General features: G+C 35.7%; 1 protein-coding gene across 1 annotated transcript in view; it reads left to right on the top strand.

The window, feature by feature from the left end:
- tanc1b (tetratricopeptide repeat, ankyrin repeat and coiled-coil containing 1b) overlaps nt 1-21,084 on the top strand; it is a 196,495-nt gene that overhangs the window by 49,691 nt on the left and 125,720 nt on the right. Inside the window, exon 3 of the mRNA XM_082174598.1 lies at nt 11,227-11,406. Coding sequence (XP_082030724.1) covers nt 11,227-11,406 — 180 coding nt within the window. The remainder of the gene's footprint in view (nt 1-11,226; nt 11,407-21,084) is intronic.

The following is a 21,084-nucleotide window of genomic DNA, read 5'->3' as shown; positions in this document are numbered from 1 at the left end:
ATACATAGGCTACTGAGTTACTAAAACAAAGCTGGAGCACTAAATGATATTCAAAGTCACATTACACACTTTTAACATTAAATAAAGCACATAAACAGTGCCTGAGATTATCATCGCCACACTTTGTGTTTGTTGTTCCAGCGCGACGCCGCAGAAAAATAGAAACCGTTTCTAAAATAGAATCGTCACGTGTCGCCGTCGCGGCTGGTTAGGACAAACACTCTGAGTAACTTGGAAAAGATACCTTTTATCGCATGTCGCGGCGTCGCGTCGCGTGTAGTTTGGACACGGTGTAAGGGGCGTTGTTAGCTACGACACGGAGCGCCTAAAACCTGCTACATACTTGTGCAATTTACAATGCAAATTTACACTTTTAATGGGTTTTGTGCAATCTTTAATGTATATGTTTTATAGATAGATTTATGTCTTTTTTGTGTGTCTTTTTAAACTTGACTTGACTTTCTGAGCAATAACCGCACAAGAGTTCCTATGTGTGTAAGCACAAATGGCAAATAAAGTTCTTGAATCTTGAATCTTGAAACCCCCTTAGCTGTTCTAAATTCACTGTAAATCACGGTTTCAAGGGGCTTATTGCTTTTATAAAACGGTTACTCCATAAAATATTCATTTTAATATTTATTTTATTCATAAAATAAACAACAGCTACAAAAAATATAATGTTATAACACATTTATTCCTCCGCCAAGCAATGTAGTTCCGAAGAGGTTGCTAAGCAACACATGCAACAACAAAGCAACACAAGCGGCAGTTGTGCAGTAACGCTAATGTAACGCGGTCACAGGTGTGTGTTTGAGTCATTTATAACGGCTTCGAACGTGGCTCAACCAATCAGAATCAAGAAAAATGTATAATTTTTGTTTTGTTTTTTTGTATACATATACACTGCCCGGCCAAAAAAAATTCTCTGTTCGGATTTAAAAAGGCAAATGCTTAAGAGTCTTTGATTGGATCATTATTGCAGTGATTATTATGTTTCTAGCATGTGTTTGGCAACCCTGATTGATGGAGTGTGTAGCTTTTTATTTCTTAAATAACCATGTAAGAAGACACATTATGGACAAATTCCAGGATATCAATGAGGCTCAGATTGTGAATGAATGGTTGTGACGAGCATGAAGAATAATTTCCACATATAAATTGGCTCCTCTTTAAATTCAAGTCCAGATCTTAAATTCACTGAAAGTCTTTGGGATGTGCTGGAGGAGACTCTACAGAGTGCTGGACTCTTGCATTGACAAGATCGTGAGTGCAATACAAGATCTTGACCAAAAAAACTGATGCACCTCTTGATGGAAATAAAATGTTGTGATGTGATTCAAAATTTGTTTACTTGATATAAATGCATATTTGCTGAATTCTAAAAGTAAATGTGAAAGTATTATAGTATTTGCCTTTTTATTTCTAATAATTGAAAAGCAAATGCTTTAATACTTGTTTGAATACAGTTTACTTTCTTTAGTTCAATCTGATAACGTATTAGATGGGACTGTTAAACAGAGATGGTTAACTAACCCAGCAAGCAATTTTGCGTTTAAAAGACGTCTAATAGCCGTCCAAACACAGCCCAGACGTCTAGGCTAAAACCAGGCAAAATTTGGGCTGTCATTGAAAATTGTATAGAAGTCTAAACCATAGCACAAGAATAGACTAGTCATCAATTAGACAACAAAGAAATGAAATGAGTGAAGAAATGAAACCAAACACCTTGTAATCACTGTTTACTTTGCTTACATGATGGAATATCATACATCTCGCAAGTTATTTTGGCAAAAACGACATGTGACCAAATTCAAGGTTATTTTGGCAAGAAGTGGGTTACTCATAGCCGGACTATATCGGGTCGATAGTTAACCTAGACTGTGAAATGACGGCTATTGCTTGCTGGGAGAGAACGGGAGCGCTGGTGTTCAAAATAAAGTCACATTGGCTGAACAGAGAAAAAAAAAGAAAACAAAAAGCCAAATATCAGCCGATATATTAGCCATGGCGATATATTGGACGGCCACTAGTAAAGTGCTGACTCAGAGTACATTCTTTCTCATATAAAGGCATGAGGGTAAGGCTTCTTTTCCCATAGCAGTTATGAAGAGAACTGGAACATGTCGTGCCCCCTCGGTCTCGGATCCGCTGGGAAAGAGACTCAGTTCCTCCAGTGTTGAGCTGCTCTGACTCAGATGTGGATTTGACTTCAGATGCCTGTCTACTTGTGGCATCCCGTCGGATTAACTTGCTAATATGTTCCCATAGAGGATGTTTCAGTGACGTGCTCTTGGCTTTAATATCTCTAGCGTATTGAGACTATTTTCTGCTGATTGAATTTGCCTCTCCTGCTTGTTTCCCGAATCTTGCTTGCTCCCTACCTAGGGATTATATGTGCACTTCAGAGACGATGACTTCTTCTGAGACTGAAGGCCTTTTCACATCAAGGACGATAACTATAAAGGAGAAAGATATAAGTTCAACTATCATTCTAGATATAAAAGAATAGTACCACAACTATAATGGAAATGATATCATTGGAGTCACTTTATCGTTTTTCCCCAGCTGATTAACAATGAAAACATTGACAGCCAATCAGAATCCATCCTGCTATAACGAGCTTGAGCATTTACAGCGGCAGGCGACAAAACTGCATAACATGCTCAATAAAAACAGAATGATATCGTGCGTTGGTGTGGCGCTAATATAGTTATTGTTGTAGTTATTGTTCTTTGTGTGAAAGGGCCTTAATTCTAAGGCTGTATTGCATGTGTTTTTTATAGTGAAGGCAATCCCAGAATGCACTGCGACAAGCTCAGCGAAAAATGTTGTTTACATTTCATACGTAATTTGTAATTATTCATTTATTTTATGTGTGTGTGTATATATACATATGTATGTATATTTATTTATTATAATATACTATACATATATTTTTATTTATATATAATTAATTATAATTATATATAATCATTATTTATATATATATATAATATACATATATTTATTTAATAGTCATTTTAAATTAATAATTTATTAAATTACCACAAATATTTGTAAATATAATTAAATCTAATTTAAATCGGAATATTTTACCCGATATTTCCTACTGTACCAGATTTCTAAAGGCAAATGTCATGTTTACATATTTTAAAGTCTGAGCTGTGAAAAATATCCGCTTTTGAAAACATAAGCAAACTTCAGCATGAGTGTGTTAGTGAAGCGTCTGAGTGTGTGTGATGCTGTGGTGTGTCATCGTCTGTTGTTGTGCTGTCAGTGAAGGTGGCATCAGGCATCTGAATGAATCTTTATAGAGAGCTGTGAGTGTGTGAATGAGAGGAAACTCTCTCTGTGTGTGTGTGTGTGTGTGTGTGTGTGTGTGTGTGTGTGTGTGTGTGTGTGTGTGATTGTAAGCATGTGGTTCTATTGTGAGTTGAATAAGTCTGATAATAGCTTGCTGTGATCCAGACCCTCATCACATTAATGCTGCATTACCTCTTCTACTTCCACTTTTCTTTCTTTCTTTCTTTCTTTCTTTCTTTCTTTCTTTCTTTCTTTCTTTCTTTCTTTCTTTCTTTCTTTCTTTCTTTCTTTCTTTCTTTCTTTCTTTCTTTCTTTCTTTCTTTCTTTCTTTCTTCAAGTTTTCATTTGTTCTCTTCCTCTTCTCTTCTCCTCTTTTTCTTTCTTTTTTTCTTCATTCGTTCTCTTAATTTTTCTCATTCTCTTAAGGTCTTTGCACACTGAGTCCGAAATTTTCGCACGTTAAAAAATAAATACGACCTCATGTTGTGTCAATCACGTTTACACACGGCCTCCGAAACTTTTGTCCCTCATAAAAATTCGGATCGGGTTCGATTATCTGCATTGTTCGCATGCGTTGCAAGCATTTTGAGAGCCGTTTTGACAATTTAGAGCCACCGAATGACGATTTCGAACTTGAAAATTGCAGATTTAGTGTACAAGGACCTTTACTCTTTTTCTTTTTCTTACTCTTTCTCTTCTCCTGTCTCTCTCGTCCTCCTCCTCCTCCATCCTATTCTCTTCTTTTGCATCTCCCTCTGCTGTTTTTCTTTATCTCCGGGGTTTCAGTCGCTCATTAAATCTCTCAGTCAGTCACCTTTGTGGATTTAACAAAGAGAATCTGCATGAATTATTCTCAGATTATCCGGCTGATGATGCAAACACAACATCATTTTCGCACACATGTCCTGTACACGTTCGGTAGAGCTTGTGATCACGAACTAATGCATTAATTCAAGTAAATCTGCACACTCCACAGGTCAGTAATTTAACTCAAACAGATCCAGCAGAAAAGAGTCTGTGACTCCGGATCTTTTCCACAGGCAGTTTACTGTATGTGTGACAAGCTGAGCCACAGAGTCTGAATACTAAAGGGCTGTTTCTGTCTGAATAGGGCTCATCCCTCTCAAGGTTACGTCCCTTTGTTCAGTGTGTGTGTGTGTGTGTGTGTGTGTGTGAGTGAGTGAGAGAGAGAGGAGGTGAAACAGGGGCTGGTGGGCTTTTATTCTTCAGGCTTTAACAATGACGACTCACATTCCTGAGGCTAGATTTATTTCTCTCGCAACCTCACAGAAGCCAAAGATACACCCTCACATCTGACCTGAAGCTATTCACCTCAGAATACATCAGGAAGACACACTAGAGATGGGTTATATATATAAAATATCCACTTTTTTTAATATACAAATATCCACTTTTCTTTCTATTATATTATATTATATTATATTATATTATATTATATTATATTATATTATATTATATGACATTGCATTTATTTTTTATTATATATATATATATAATAAATGCAATGTAATATAATATAATAGAAAGAAAAGTGGATATTTGTAGCTTTTTGTCTGTATTTAATAAATCAAGAGGTATGATTTTGCTCTAAAATGGCTTAAATGATCTATCTAGCTGTCTATATCTATGTATTTATCTGCTTAGGTATTTAGTTTTAATTTTAAGTTAACAGTCATTGAAGTCGGGTAGACTTAAACTATTGAATGTGAAAAGTAAAATGCAGTAAAAATCAAGGAATCAATGAACGTTTTTCACTGTTTTCCACTGAACAAACACATGGAAGAATGATATTTGATCATTTTTATTTAAATGCACCAATATTAGATTAAAGCTGTGTTTTGCTGGAGGTTTCACGATAAATAAAACCACAACCTCTCCCTTTTACATTATATCTATTAAACATCAATCCTGGTCTAATCAGAGCCTTTATAAAATATAATCAGACTATTATAATTAGAAGCCTCAGTCTGTACTGGCTAGGAAAGTCTAGAGAGGTTGTAATCAGTTGTCCGTTCACCAGTATAATCAGTTAGGCTTGGTTTCATGGGTTTCAGTGCAGCTGAAGTTGTCGGTCTGGTGCGTGTGGTTTTGCTTTAGACCCAAAGAGCTCATTTAGGGTGGGTAAGTTTACATTACTGTCATTCAAACTGCTTTCCTCTCTACTTTTCTGTCTTTTTGCTTCAGTCTGTCTGCCCTTTAGTTCCTCGATGGCCATCTGTGGTTGGCCTGCCATGATTCAGCTCGTCTCGGGCGCTTTACCAAACTTCGTGAGCTGCCTACGTAGCATTTTAAAGGGGTGGTATAATGCCCTTTTCACAAGATGTGAAATAAGTCTCTGATGTCCCCAGAGTGTGTGTGTGAAGTTTTAGCTCAAAATACCCCATAGATATTTTTATATAGCATGTTAATATGGTCACTTTTTGAGGGTGAGCAAAATCACACCGTTTTTGTGTGTGTCGCTTTAAATGCAAATGAGCTGCTGCTCCCGGCACAGGGGGCGGAGCTTCAAGAGCTTGCACTCACACAGACATGCACTGAAAATTTCAAAAACGTTTCGCTTTTTATGTTCAAACTTGATTCAGACAATGATGGAGAGACTCAAGAAGAAGAAGAAGAAGCAACAGGACATTTCTGAATGATTAGCTGATGAATTTATGTAGCTTATGTGTAGTTATCTTCTAGTCACTGATTAGCATATTCTGTCATGATAATCTATAAATCGTGTTCCGGGGGCGGGGTTTATGTCAATTTTAGGGTTGGTGATGTCACTAACCCGGGAGGAATGTGGTGTAGTCTCTACCAGCCGTTTGTTGTAGTCCTTAAAAAGCAATTTCTTTAAAAGCAAATATCTCCCTTTGCTTTGAACTTTGAGCGTTGTAACTTTGCAGATGTTGTTTATGCTCAAACAGCAACATTACACACTAACTAAAGTTTGAACATCTAAAGTTGAACTGAAGTTGACATCATAATCAACCACCCCTTGAAGGCATTCTAAAGGAAGTTAATGTAGTTATTTTAACACTTAAGTCGGGCTGGGCATTGACACAAATTTCACAAATCGATTTGATTACGATTCACAAGATTCACATGAGACATGATATGGATTTCGGTAGGTTTTACTCTCTTTCAACATTCCTTCTAATGTTCATTGAACTTCATTCATGTTATTTGGTGCTGTAACTAGTAGTAAAGCGGGAGAGGTGATCAGGTCACGTGCCGCTTGAACTAATGCGCTACAGCATATTAAAAAACACCAAAACAGTATTTATTGTTTGAATTTTGTAATAAAATTGACTGAATTTGAAATCTGAGACTTTGTTTCATATTAGAAGTAACAAAGCACAAAGCTTATTGCGATTTTACTCATTACTCATCAACTGAAAACAGCATAGACTGAAAGATTGATTTTTGGGATTTAAGAATCTTGCAATTGTTACAGTGTTATTATTGTTAGCTAAATCTATTAAAAGATTGCCGGTACTTGGAATAAAGCAGAAATAAAATAAAAGCTAAATATTAGATGGAAAAACATAAACTTAAAACTAAAACGAAAGTTAAAAATGTTGCATTGACAATTAACTAAAATACATTTTTTTAAGTATACTAAAATGAAAAATAAAATAAAAATAAAAATGACAGTGTGGGTCATACAGCGAGTCATTTCAGGATGCGATGCATGGCAACCAAAATTTTTATTTTCTTATTCAACCAATGATGTGAGAGGATATATGCATAAATTAGCTCAATGTCCAATAGCACGTTAGGTGGGTGTGCACATGCACGTTTCTTCACTAAAAGATGCTCTCTCAGTATGTGCGCAAAGTATGGGAAGTGACTGTGCTGTGGTTGGATTCTAGTATTATTAAAAATGAAGACTGAATTAGCTTGATTATAGTATTGCAGCATTATTGCTGCGAGTCTCCTGTGATTTTTCCATGAGGAGCGATATTTGACTGCAGTGTCATTTATGAAGGGTTGATTTCAGTTTAGTTGTTTTCTTAGAAGGTAAAACACAAGTAGACCATTCGCTAGATTTCGTAACAAAGCTTCTCGGTTGCTTTATACTCCTCTGTTAGCTCTTTTTTCTTGTGGTGTCCCTTTGTTTTCCAATCCGTGGTTTTAGGAAATGACAGAGCAGTCCAGATATCCGTCTAGCCTGTGACATGAAGAGTACATCCTTCTGTCTGAAATATGCAATCTCAGTGTTGTGGTCTGTTGCTCGAGAGAATGACTCAAGAGTTGCACAAAAGATCTCTGTCCTCGACAAGACTTCGGCATTGTTTTGTGTCTCAATGAAAGAGGCTTGAAATCACTTTTCTCTGTTTTTCCAGCTATCACTTAAAGCACTTTGAAGCTTTCAGAGAACGAGTGTTTTTGACAAGTGTTTTCTGATCAATACAGCAGTGCAATCATGCTAAAATACAAGTGTTCACCTGTTTCTCATAACTCCTATTTCACTTCTCTCTGACTAAAACTAGCAACATTGTGTGCATCATCTCATCATTGTTGTTTTTCTGTTTCAAGGAAGGAAAGAGTTGTATAATTTATAGTTAGTTTTGCAAATGATTCATGACAGAAGTCTCTCTGTGCCAAGCCTCCAAACATGAAAGATTTACATCTGTTTGGGTAAGATGGTGTGAATTATAAAACAGTACTCTCACGTTGGTTAAACTTCACTAGGCTCATTATCTTAGGCCCTGTTTACAGCTGGTATTAAGATGCGTTTTGGCCAATCGGATCACAAGTGGACTTCGCTAAATTCAGGTGTAAACGGGGTCTAAAAAGTTTTGAGCTTGTCCACTTTCAACCACTCGAATGTGTTCAAACAGCCACAAAAGACTCTCCTCCTACTGACTTAATGCGTGGACATTATGGGAAGTGCGCTAGCCAGACGGGATTTAAGCTTTGTCAGCTTGGTTTGATTACAAAAAATGTACCATCACAATGTTCTCTCACCATTCCTGATTTCTAAGACACACTCATAGCGTTCGTGATCTTGCGGCTGTCAGAGCAGAGACTAAAGCTGATGCTCTCCGTGTGTTTTTCCGTCGTCTCCGGTCGCGTTCATATGTAAATTGCATGAGTTTATTTCGTACATTAGATCGAAATCAGAAGAAATCAGGACAGAAGTGGTTGAAAGTGGACGAAAGAGACTGATTTAAACAACAGGTGTAAACGGGAATGTCTCTCCTTCCTCTAATTGTGATCGGATCAACCAATTCCAGGTTTAAACAGGGCCTTAAAGGCTTTCGTTCACTCGTCAGCCTGCTCTCTGGTGGCACATCCATGTCCACTGAATGCAAACCTCATGATACAGAAACCTGTCCGGAAACAGTAGTTTTTTACAGGTTGATGCAACGAGCTAGAGTTTTCCACATTAGTGGCATCAAATCATGAAAAGATATAACACTGTTGTTAATGGCTGCAAGTAAAACATGCAAAAGCAGAACTGTATATTTCACTATTTTTTTGTTTTTTTGTGCATGATAAATAATTATGTGGAATAATTGGTACTTATTACTTTTGAATGACAGAAATTGGCACATTTTCTTGTTATTTGCATTTTCCCCCCCATATTTTCTTGCAATTTTTACATTTGTTTTCCATTCAGCCGATTGGGGACCAACACTCAAGTTGAGATAAACTGAAATAGTGAATGCCATCCTACTTCATCCTGTCTCTGACCAGACGCTGGTGACCCCAGTGTGTGTTGAGAGAGAGCGGAGGTGTGACTAGGCCACGCTGACTTCCTGTTTTCTGCCATTCCTCATCGTTCATTCGCCTTTTAAAACACTAGATATCTTTGTTTTGCTCTTCGTCAGTGGGAGAGAGTGAGTGGGAGTAGAGATGAATCCAGACTTTGGTCAGAATAACGCACTATCATTGTGTTTCTACAATAAGTAGTATGTGTGCTTGCATTGAATGCAGTGCAATGTCCGAATGACCTTGTACATTTGTCAAAATGCGCAGTATGCAAAAGAGCTCACTGTGTGTGAAACTGTATTCAGCTTCATCTTCCATCTACAGTGTGAAGTAATGACATGCGATTTTTAAAAATCACTATTTTATTCAATCTTATGAGATATATTTACCCCATTTATATAAACAGGTGAAACTCGAAAAATTTGAACATCGTGCAAAAGTTCATTTATTTCAGTAATTCAACTTAAAAGGTGAAACTAATATATTATATAGACTCATTACATGCAAAGTGAGATATTTCAAGCCTTTATTTGTTATAATTATGATGATTATGGCTTACAGCTTATGGAAACACCAAATTCAAAATCTCAGAAATTTGGAAAATGTTCATAAGCTGTAAGCCATAATCATCAAAATTATAACAAATAAAGGCTTGAAATATCTCACTTTGCATGTAATGAGTCTATATAATATATTAGTTTCACCTTTTAAGTTGAATTACTGAAATAAATGAACTTTAACACGATATTCAAATTTTTCGAGTTTCACCTGTACATAATAACAACACTTTTATTGTTATAATAATGCAATACTTAATGCACAATATTGTTTGTAGAGGCATTAAAAACACTTTTTTAATTATTATTCTTTATTAATACGATATGTTGAAACAAGACTTCACATTGCCCTCATTCCTGAATGTTATAAGTACAAGCCATACATGTTTTACTGAATACGTAAATAAAGACATATAAACGTATGAATACATAAACGTGAGGAAAGAGAAAAATAAATAAAATTAACTGACTAAATAAAATTAGACAAGAATGCATACAAATTATACATGCGTATACATGTCATATACCTAAATATAGACACATGCATAAAGAGAAACTATATGTACATATATCATTATACATATGTGCAATACTTATATCTTATTATATTTTCACACAAAATTGCATTATTTTTTTTACAGCATAAAGTCAGTGTTTGAAATGTAATTTTGCGTAATCCATTTTTTAAAGGGCATGTAAAAAAAAGTATTTCTTATTGTATCATTTTAAAGTTAGGCAGTGTACATTAAACATTAAGTAATGTAGTGTTATATTGTGAGTTTTCCCAAAAGCATTTAGTGGCGTAAAACAATCACAGCTCATCAGGTTTAACGGCAGCTCTTCTCCAAACATTAAAAGCAAGAAAATAATAATAATAATAAACATTAAGGTGGAGAAAAGACGCCGGGTTTAATCTGTGCTGTGAAAACCGTGTAGCGAAAATACATTTGAGACACGTTATTCTGTATTATTATTGAGCTCTGCTAATTAGCTTTGGTTCCCTTGATGGTGTTCGGGGATTACAGTGAAAACCGTTTGTGGATTCTGACACATTTCAGTGTTTTTATGAAGATGACTGAATCAATGTCCTCCAGTGTCATTGCTGGACGAGTGTCAGTCAACGTCAAACGTGCCCGTCGGTTACACCGAGGCTGGGAAGTGGATTATTCATGTTAGCAACATGTTAAAACATGCTAGCAATGTGTTAATCATGTTAGCAGCATGCCTATGTAAACAACACGCTAAAACATGTTAGCAACATTCTAATAATGCTTGCAATCTGTTAAAACGTTAACAATGCATTAATAAAAGCTAGCAATATGTTAAAACATGCTAGCTAATCAAGCTAGCAAAAAATGATAAAACATGTTAGCAATGTGTTAAATCATGCTAGTAACTTTTTTTTTTTTTTACTTTCTCTGCGTAAAACCTTCAAACCTCAAGCGGTTCAAAGTTATTTTAAACTCTCAGACCTGCCAACGTCAAAGTTTGTCATCAAAAGTTTCAGATGTGTTTCTGCTCCTTGAAGAGCCACACTTTTTGATGATGAGAAATATTTAGAATATATTTGCAATGATTTTGCTAACATTTTATGTTCAAAAGGACCTGACTTGAAACAAGTGTGTTCTTTGTGTGTGATCAGGAGAGCCGTACCCGCTCAGTGCCCAGCGGAGGTTTCCCGGCGGTGTTCATCCGTACTCGCCCACAGACGAAGGCCTCAAGCTCAGCCTGGCTAAAGGAGTGTCCATGTCTCTGCCCTCGTCCCCTCTCCTGCCCCGACACAACTACGTCATGGCAGCTCGCCCCTGCAAGAAGTCTCCAGGTGGGATGTTTATTAAAACTATCAGTTTAGATTCTCCTGATAAACTGTTTATTTTTCTCTTCTCCTCTCACTCTTCTGAGACTATAGGGAGAGTAATCCCTGATATGACGTTAAAAGTATATGAACAACATAATTGTATGTGATACCCCTAGTGACCTGTTTGTTCTGGTCTTTTGAATGTGTTAAAAATAAAATTAAAAATAAAATCATAATAATAATAAAAAAAAAAAATATATATATATATATATATATATTTTTTTTTAATTTTTTTTTTTTATTTTTTTTTATTTTTTTAAAAAACAATTTTAGAAGCATCAAAATGCAGATTTTTGTCTGAGTTGCACTGTTTGGTTTTGCTAGCAGTGCATAAATTACACACTAGATTGGTGAAATGAAAATGAAAAGAAAGAAATTAAGAAATTATGTTTTTTTCATAAAGAGTACGAAGCAAATTTTCGGACTATTTAATTTTTTGTTGGTAACGCTTCATGTATAATTAGCCTTTTGCCTAATTCTGGCACACTATACATTTATTTATGTATTATTAGTGTGCATTGTCCGTGTTAAATAAACCTGAAAATAAATAAATAAATAAATGCATTATAAAGTTAATCATAATGTACATTGTAATGTATTATATATTTCACAAATAATTATAACCAAAGTTGAAAATGCATTGTATTTGCAGAGTCCTTGTTGCATCTGAAATTGGTTGTTTTCATGTGTTTTAATGCACTATATTTTCTTTGTAACAATACATAGATAAGTATTATAATGTATTATAACTGTGGTTATACTTATTCATTATAAGGTGCATTACAAGGCATAATTAATGCATTGAAAATATGTTTATAATGCATTATATAAAGGCTTCATGTAGTGTAACCAATTGTTTTCTTGCAGTATGGAATTACAAATTCCCATTATGCATCTGGATGTTTTACTGTTTACCAATATTCTAGTAATTTTGGGATAGTCATTTTTATTTTAAATCTGCATCAGTTAAAGCAGTTCCATAAATAGATGTATTCAAACATATATTTATGTTTTAATATATTTAATATAGTTTAATGTTTTTATTTTATTTTATTTTTTATATAAAATTATGATCAGAATTGGTGTGAAAAGGTACTTAATGATATTTTAAGTTCATATATTTGACTTTTTACTGGAGACTTTTAGTTTTTAGATTGTTAATCCAGTTGTTAACTCTATTAATGTGTGCTTTTGTGTATTTGTTTAGCTCTGATTGTCTTTATCATATTAGGTCATATTAAGCATCTGTTACTTCATATGCATCTTGATTGAGTTGGTATGTCAGTACATTCAAACACTAGTGTGTGTGTGTGTGTGTGTGTGTGTGTGTGTGTATGTAAACAGTCTGAGGTGTTTTCCACGCCATCTCTGTGTGAAGGACAAGGTCATGAGCAGCTGAGATCTTCAAAAGGCTTTGCTGGTTGTTTTTGGAGGATTTAGCACAGAGGATTGAAATCTTTCAGTGGTCACTTTGGCATCTCGCTCACATCTGGCCCTCGTGTGTGTGTGTGTGTGTGTGTGTGTGTGTGTGTGTGTGTGTGTGTGTGTGTGTGTGTGTGTGTGTGTGTGTGTGTGTATCCGCACCTCTCTTTGAAAAGGGGATTGATCCTTTGAAGGCACCGGAAGCAGGCGACATGCTCGATTTGCCCTTTGCACATTTCATTAGTCTGACAATTAAAGAAAGATAAACGTCCAAATGAGATTCCCCTGAGAAATCCTCAGACATCACGAGAGATTAAGCTTTTGTTTTTACATCCACAGATCTTGAAAATGTTGGTTGGGAAAGTAATATGCAGTTTTAAATTAACTATAGGATTAATCATATTTAATCTTTTTCATTTACACTATATTGTTTTTTTCAAATAATTTTTTATTTTTATTTCGAAAGGATGCATTAAATTTATCAAAAGTTCCTGTAAAGACATTTATAATGTAATTATAACAAAAAATGTTATAAAAGATTTCTATTTCAAATAAATGCTGTTCTTTTGATCTTTCTATACATCAAAAAATCTTGAACAAAAATGTGTCACAGTTTCCACAAAAATCTCAAGCAGTTAAAGCTGTTTCTAAGATTGATAATAATCAGAAATGTTTCTTGGGCATCAAATCATCATATTAGAATGATTTCTGAAGGATCATGTGACTCTGAAGACTGGAGTAATGATGCTGAAAATTCAGCTTTGATCACAGGAATAAATTACATTTTACAATATATTACAATATAAAACAGTTATTTTAATTGGTAATAATATTTTACAATATTACTGTTTTTACAGTATTTTTTGTTCAAATAAATGCAGCCTTGGTGAGCAGAAGAGACATAAAACATCTTGCTGACCCCAAACTTTTGAACAGAAGTGTATATTCACTAATATAAAAATATTAATCTAGATATTTTACTAAAGCATTTTAATATATAGAAAAATGCCATAGAGAATAGTTTTTTGAGAAATTATTTAATAATAAAAAAAAAGATAAATGGAATTTAAATTTTCAATAATATAATATAATATATTATTATATATAATAATAATATAATATAATATAATTAATATGAACTAATATAACAATATTAACTAGATAATGCCATGGATAAATTTTTTTGGGAGAAATTATTAATGCATTAAAAATGCCACATCAACTCATTTAAACTAATCAAATTCATTTTTGTCATTTTGTGTTTAACCCATAATATTCCTTCATCACACATTAGTAGTGCATGACTAAAATGTCCTATTATAAAATAAATGTTTATATCATGCAAATGTTTATCAGTTCAAGTAGAGGATTTTCTGGGAAAACTCACGGGGAGGAATTTGGAAATAACCAAAATTAGGTTCATATGGACTTTAAACTCAGACACTCTTGTTTAGATTGTGAAAGTAATAACATGGATAATGTGAGATATTATTGTCTTAAACCCTGGATGACAACGACCAAACGAACCTTATTCGGCGGTGCTGAAGGGAATCTTTGACATTAGTTGTTGTTATTAGGAGCATCAAAGGCCGACTGATGAGTTTCATCTGGACAGAGGACGAGGGTTTGTGTGCGGTAAATAAGACATGCATTTATTTCATACAGAACAGGTCGTTAGAAGTTAAAGGATTAGTTCACTTCAAAATTGTTTCAAACCTGTATGAATTTCTCTCTTCTTCTATTTTTTTTCCATATAATGGAAGTTAATGTGGTTCATTAACTGGTTTGGTTACCGACATTCTTCAAAATATCTTCCTAAATTTTCATTTTGAAGTGAACTATTCCTTTTAAAGGAGTTATGATGCTATTTTAAACGTTCATTATTTTGATTATTGGGTGAAATATAATAGGTTTACATGCTTTAATGTTCAAAAAAACGAATTGTTTTTCACATACACTCTCAGAAAAAAAGGTACAAAAGCTGTCACTGTAGTGGGACTTTTTCAAAAGGTACACCTGTGTACCTAAGAGTGCATATTAGTCCATCAAAGGTACATATTGGTACCAAAAGTGTGTACATATTAGTTCCAAAAGTGTACATATTAGTACCTAAATGGTACACATTAGAACCCTTTTGAAGGGTACTGGCCCAGTGACAGCTTTTGTACCTTTTTTTTCCTGAGAGTGTACTGTACATTATTGCAGCTCCTCTGTTCCCAGTCTGTCTAAAAAGCACTGATTTCCACCTTTTGAAAGGCGCTCTGATTGGCCAGCAGACCCAGTGCGTTGTGATCACCTCAAGCGTGTGTCGGGAAATGTGACGCCCCGCACCATAATCGTGAGTTTCAGCTTCGAAAGCGCTTGTAAACACAGTTAATAATGTCGTCGGTTTTACCGTATCAGTTTGAGTCCGAGTCGGATTCTGAAAATGCGGATGATCAAGCCGATCCATCAGAACCATGCTTTCGCATCCAAACACACAGTGTCTCCGTGACATGACGACAACACTACTATTAACTGAAACCTTGTCGTCTTATGCTTATATTTCACACTGTGATGTGGACGTTTGAGGAAGTGATATCTGGACTTGGATCGAGGTGTTTTATGCAGGTCTGGATCAGTGTTCTCTGTTGGATAGAATAAGGGCCCTTTCACACCTACCTGGTTTGGTCCGGATTTTTGGACTTTTCAGTTTGATCCGAATCAAAATTACAGGTGTGAAACCTCTCCCAGACCACGGTCCGGACCAAACAGACGAAATTTGGCCCGACGAAAAGAGGTAGTCTCGGTCCGGATCAAACTGAACAAAGGTTTGATTCGTTTCTAGTGTGAAAGCATTTCACCAAGCATAGCCTGAACAACTGAAGAAGAATATTTATGTGCAGATCTGTCAGTCCTGACAGTTTCTTCCAGCTGATACACACACACACACACACACACACACACACACAACGAGGACGTTCATTTGGAGAATTTGAGCCAGCCTCGAGTATAGTTGGTGCTGCAGGGAGTGATGCCGTAATAATAAAAGTATAGTTGCAACGATATGCGTCTGTTCATTCATTCTTGTCAAAGTTACCCGCCGACTTGACAACACGCTGACGTCAGACGCACGTCCGTTTACAAACCAATCAGTGTCAAGATGCAGCCCACAGAGATGATGACGACAGGACGCAAGTACGTCACGTAAACTGCGCTCGCATAATTGCAATGAGAAACCAAATCAAAACTAACCGAATGTACACAATGTATCAAAACATGAAGTTTTGGTTCAGACCTTGTTGCGGACTTTCAGGTGTGAAAACGCCCTTAATCCCTTTGTGGGAAACTATGAGCTTTGCTACTTTGCAGATCTTATACATGCACAAACAGGTACATTACACCCTAAAGGAAAACTTTAAGAAGCATCATATGACCCCTTTAACTCTTCTTTTACTATTGGGTAAACTTTTCATTTTTAAGCTGCCACATATGGTGTGAAAAGCTGGAGGGAGTCTGTGTGTTTATGAGAGGATGTTCAGATCTTCACGAGGACGTGTTGAACAGCAGGACGGGGGGCAGAAATCTCACACACACACAGACACACGGTTTCTACCAGAGCTGCTGGAATCCTGATGCCACAGGGAGATCCTGGAGTCATGAGTCAATCTCTCACACTTGATTTGTCAGTACAGATACTGTGTCAGATGTGCAGAGACTGAGTTACACTGCATGTTTTAAGTACGCTAGCAGTAAAAGTAAATGAGACATTGCATATTTACCAAATTACCACTTTTGATGCAATCTACCACAAACCACTTAAAACCAAGCAACGTTTGATTGGTGGATTAACATGTCAGCTGTGCGGCCTCAGAAGTATAGATGGATCTCGGCCATTATAATATTCAATTCACATTTATTTGTATAGCGCTTTTCACAATCGTTTTCACTCATTTCAAAGCAGCTTTACAGAAAATTCATCAATTCAAAAGCCCACATTACAATTTAGAGTGATCTGTTATCAGAGGTAACTGTCTTAAGTTATGTATTTCAGAAATGTACATATAGTTAGCTAAAAATCTATTCATGTAATAATTTAAGGCAGAAACAATGAGCTCATTTAAGTAACGATTACTTGTTAGTTAACAAACGATTATGACAAAACATTTTCACAATACAATCCAACACTCAACCTCCATGATGTGAGTTCAGCCAAACTCAGACCGTATAAACGCCTTCTAACAGATCCTGAATCCAGCGTCATTACCTCGGTCCTGGAGCTCATTTCCTCACAGCTGAAGTAATAACATTGAACTGTGGCGGCTCCCTTTTAAGCTAAACCGCTACTTCCCCAAACCGGCGAGTTATTGATCCTATTAAAGCCATATCACATGAGGCCGGCACACATTATGTGCTGCTTTCATCAGGAGCTTCACCTCGTCCTCCCGTCGCCTCCTTACTGACCTCTGCTGGAGAGTTTGGGTTATTCACTCAAAAACCTCTGAAGGCCTAACGTCAAGAATACTTTTTCTCCCTGGTCCAGTCCCTGTTGAATTCGTTTGAGCAGAAGCATGTCTTTTCAGTGATATAGTGAGTTGGAGATGGATAGTTTTAGCAGATGTTGAGAAGGTTTTCAGTGGAAATGGAGATGGAGTATCTCTTAGGAAGTCTGGTTGCGTGAGGATCTGTAAAAGACGTTTAGTGCCTCAAGATACTTTCCTTTTACAGCTTATATTAATACAGCATGTTCGACTGTTACCACAGATCTGTGTTCAAGATTTGTGTTTGTGTCTATTTGATAGGGCTGTAACGATATGCGATATGAAACCGAAATCGTGACACTCAGATCCACAAACCTGGTGTGAGAAGTTATCCTTCCCGTCCAGATCCAATGCTAGCACATCTTTAAATTAGCCAGTTAACATTATAAAATACGTAGACCTACACCACAAAACTAGTTGAGGATACATTCTTTAAAAATTGGGCAATTCCAGCGTTATGGACGTGACATTTGCAGTCAAAACTTGAAATATAAATTCTCAGAAAATGCATTTAATGGCAATATATTAAAACGTCTGTTTATATATCCATACTCCCTTAATAAAGGAGTCCAGACATTAGAAGAATATCAGTCTACACATGCGTTTTATATTTAATATGAGGGAAATACACATGCTTAACGGACGTGACACAAAATCTTTAACTTTTAGGTGGCAAAATATTTTTGAGTAATTTGAGTAATGTGAATTACACTGCGCAAAACAAAAGTAATACTATACCCACCGGATGAAGAAGGGTTGGCTCTCCACAGAACATCACATATTTATTTTATCGCGTTTATTATTAAAAAACAATGTTACGGACGTGTCAGTTCCCGGTTACGGATGTGAGCGCTCTGAAAGCGGCACTAAAAGACTGCTTTAAAACTTTCACAGAGACCTCAAACAGAAAGCACAAAGCCTTTCTTTAAAGTGAATTTCGTTTTGTATTAATTGTATCTTCATTTTAATCATCGTTTCATTAACCAATTTCCTGGATTTAATAAATAAGAAGTAAATATAGCAGGCAATATAATCACGACACGGAGGCGCCGGCGCGTGAACTGGAGCTTGTCTCATTAATGAACCGAAACTCAGCGTATACGGTAGCCTACTTGCCTCACAGACCTGAGACATATATAGAAAGCTTGAAATGTCTACTTTTAAACAACAATTCACAACGAAAGAAAACAGACTGCTCTCTGCTTATGTAATCCTTATGAAATGTGCATTTCTCTCTGGCGCGTGAAGATCGCGAGTCAGCATTGTCAACTTCATCTTTGCATCCGACACTGACACAGAGCCCCCCCAAAAGAATCGAGGTTTGTATCGAATCGTGGATCAAAAATTGTGATACGAACCGAATCGTGGGTTTGGTGTATCGTTGCCGCCCTACTATCTGAGTGTCTATTACGGTTTATATATTTACCGTACCAAATACTCTCAATATATCTACAGTGATTGCACTGGTGATTTAACCCTCTGGGGACCAAGCTGTTTTTGGGGCCCTTGAGATGTTCTGACATGCTCTGACATTTGTGCTTTTTTCAGTTATTTATAAACATGTTAATGGCAAAGGTGTAAATTCACTCTATATAGCACAAACAGGCCTACCATAATATGCGAGCAACATGTATGTAGATGTTTGTATTTTTAAGAGAATAATGTTTATGCGTGGTTATTTAAAAAAATAAAAATGAAAGTTGCTGAAATAAGACCACAAAACTCATACAAAATATGTGCCCACAAGACTTTTGACTAATGGATGTTGTCCCTTTCAGTTCTAGCTTCAAAATTATGTGAAAATAGTCTTGCTTTATCGTTCACAAAAAAAAATACATTGATTTAAATGGTGTAAAACAGGTTTTGCTTGGAAAGCCAATATGCGAGGGGGAGGAGTAGTTTACACCTTAGTCCCACCCACTCTGCATAATGACTCTGCATAATTAGCCATTCATTCAGGTGTGACACTGACTGAGCCACAATGCAAAGACAAAATATATATTTTGAAGAAGACTTATATTGACCATTTAAGATTTTGCTTACATCTATCTTGTAAATATGTTTTGCTATTTTATTAAAAAGGTTACAATTACAACAATAATTACAATTTCAGCAATATTTCTGCAAAAAAGTACTCTTTCTTTGTAAAAAAAAAAAAAAAAAGATTATAGGCCTACATTTTATCATATGTATTCATTAGTTTGAATATAGCCAACATTGGAACATCTTAGTCTATGACTTTATTTTTGACAAAATAGTATTTTATATATATTCAGAAAAGCTTATTTGATGTGACAGTATATTCTACAGTAAAAACTGTACCCAAATCTAGTCAACAAAATGTTGTCTTTCATACTTCGCCTGACTGTAACGCAGTAACTGTAACTGTAAAAGCAGTTTATTCTTTCACACACAGACGCGCGATTCATATTTAGGCTAAACACTCTTTACAAATAGACGCGCGATTCATATTATAGAAACGCGATTCATCTTTTTGTTTACATAAGCCTACAACGTTATTCCATAACGTTATTCCACATTAACACTTGAGAAAGGATAACTTAGCCTACCTCACTCCTCAGCGGGATCTGCTCCTCATATCAGCACGGAAAATTTTCTCCATAAGGTAGGCTATATTATGCCTCTTTGTTTACAGCTGATGTGGGGGCGTTTCACAGACTGAAATGGTTCTCAGAATTTGCGTTTGAATAGCACGCGCTCTCCGGGGCGTGGTCAAATTACTTTTGAATGGCTCCTAATGAGCTCGACTGGAGTCGCTCTCTTTTTATACAGATTACAGAAGCTGATAATATTTGTTTTTTATATAAATTACTTCATTTAAAAGCTGCGATCTCAAGCTTTATGCCCGTGGGTCTGTTTGCCTGTTTGACTGAATTTTCGCGGAGTTATAGATAATTTTCGAACGCGTTTCAAATGGGAGTTTACTGACAGAGAGAAGGCAGAAATAGCATCATGTTAGTTTTTCTTTATTTGTCAAAAAGCAAAACACTTTATTTGTATTGTGAGTATACAGAAAAAAAATAGAAACTGAACAGGATCGATTGATGTATTACACGAAAATGAAAGATCAAAATTAACAGAGCATTTTGTGTTTATTTTTCATTGCTAAAAAAAAAAACGAGCAAAACGCGCGGGCGCGTTTTTGGTCCCCAGAGGGTTAAAAACAAAAAAAGCAATATTGTGATCATTAGACTACATTCGTGATTCTTCCTCATCGCATGACTTGTGATTATGAGCTGTCCGTCAGTCTGTCATATAATCAAAGTATGTTAAAAATGTATTTATTTTTGGACACATTTTGATAAATAATTTTATTTATCACATCTATTTATCACACATATTTAAAACATCCTTGTTAGTCTTTTGTAAAAGTAACATATGACGTCACCTACAGGAAGTGACATCATTTTGGAGGTAAAACAGCAGCACAAAGCAAATATTAGCGATAGATTTAATGGTGTGGTTTGTGTCACTAAAACATTCATCCAGTTTGCGCAATTCACACAAATCAGTTTGATAATATCAACATAAGTGGGTTAAAATATGAGAATAATCTTCAAATTCACATCCTCATGTTTAAATGTCTGAGTTTAATCAGAACATTTGTCTTTTATAGAAATACTGTGTCCTGGGAGAACGACTTAAATGTGAACGTGTCATGAGGTCTTTGACTTCTCTC

Source organism: Leuciscus leuciscus (assembly GCF_965113295.1).
Source record: "Leuciscus leuciscus genome assembly, chromosome: 7".
NCBI lineage: Eukaryota > Metazoa > Chordata > Actinopteri > Cypriniformes > Leuciscidae > Leuciscus > Leuciscus leuciscus.
This window is presented reverse-complemented; position numbering and strand designations above follow the sequence as displayed.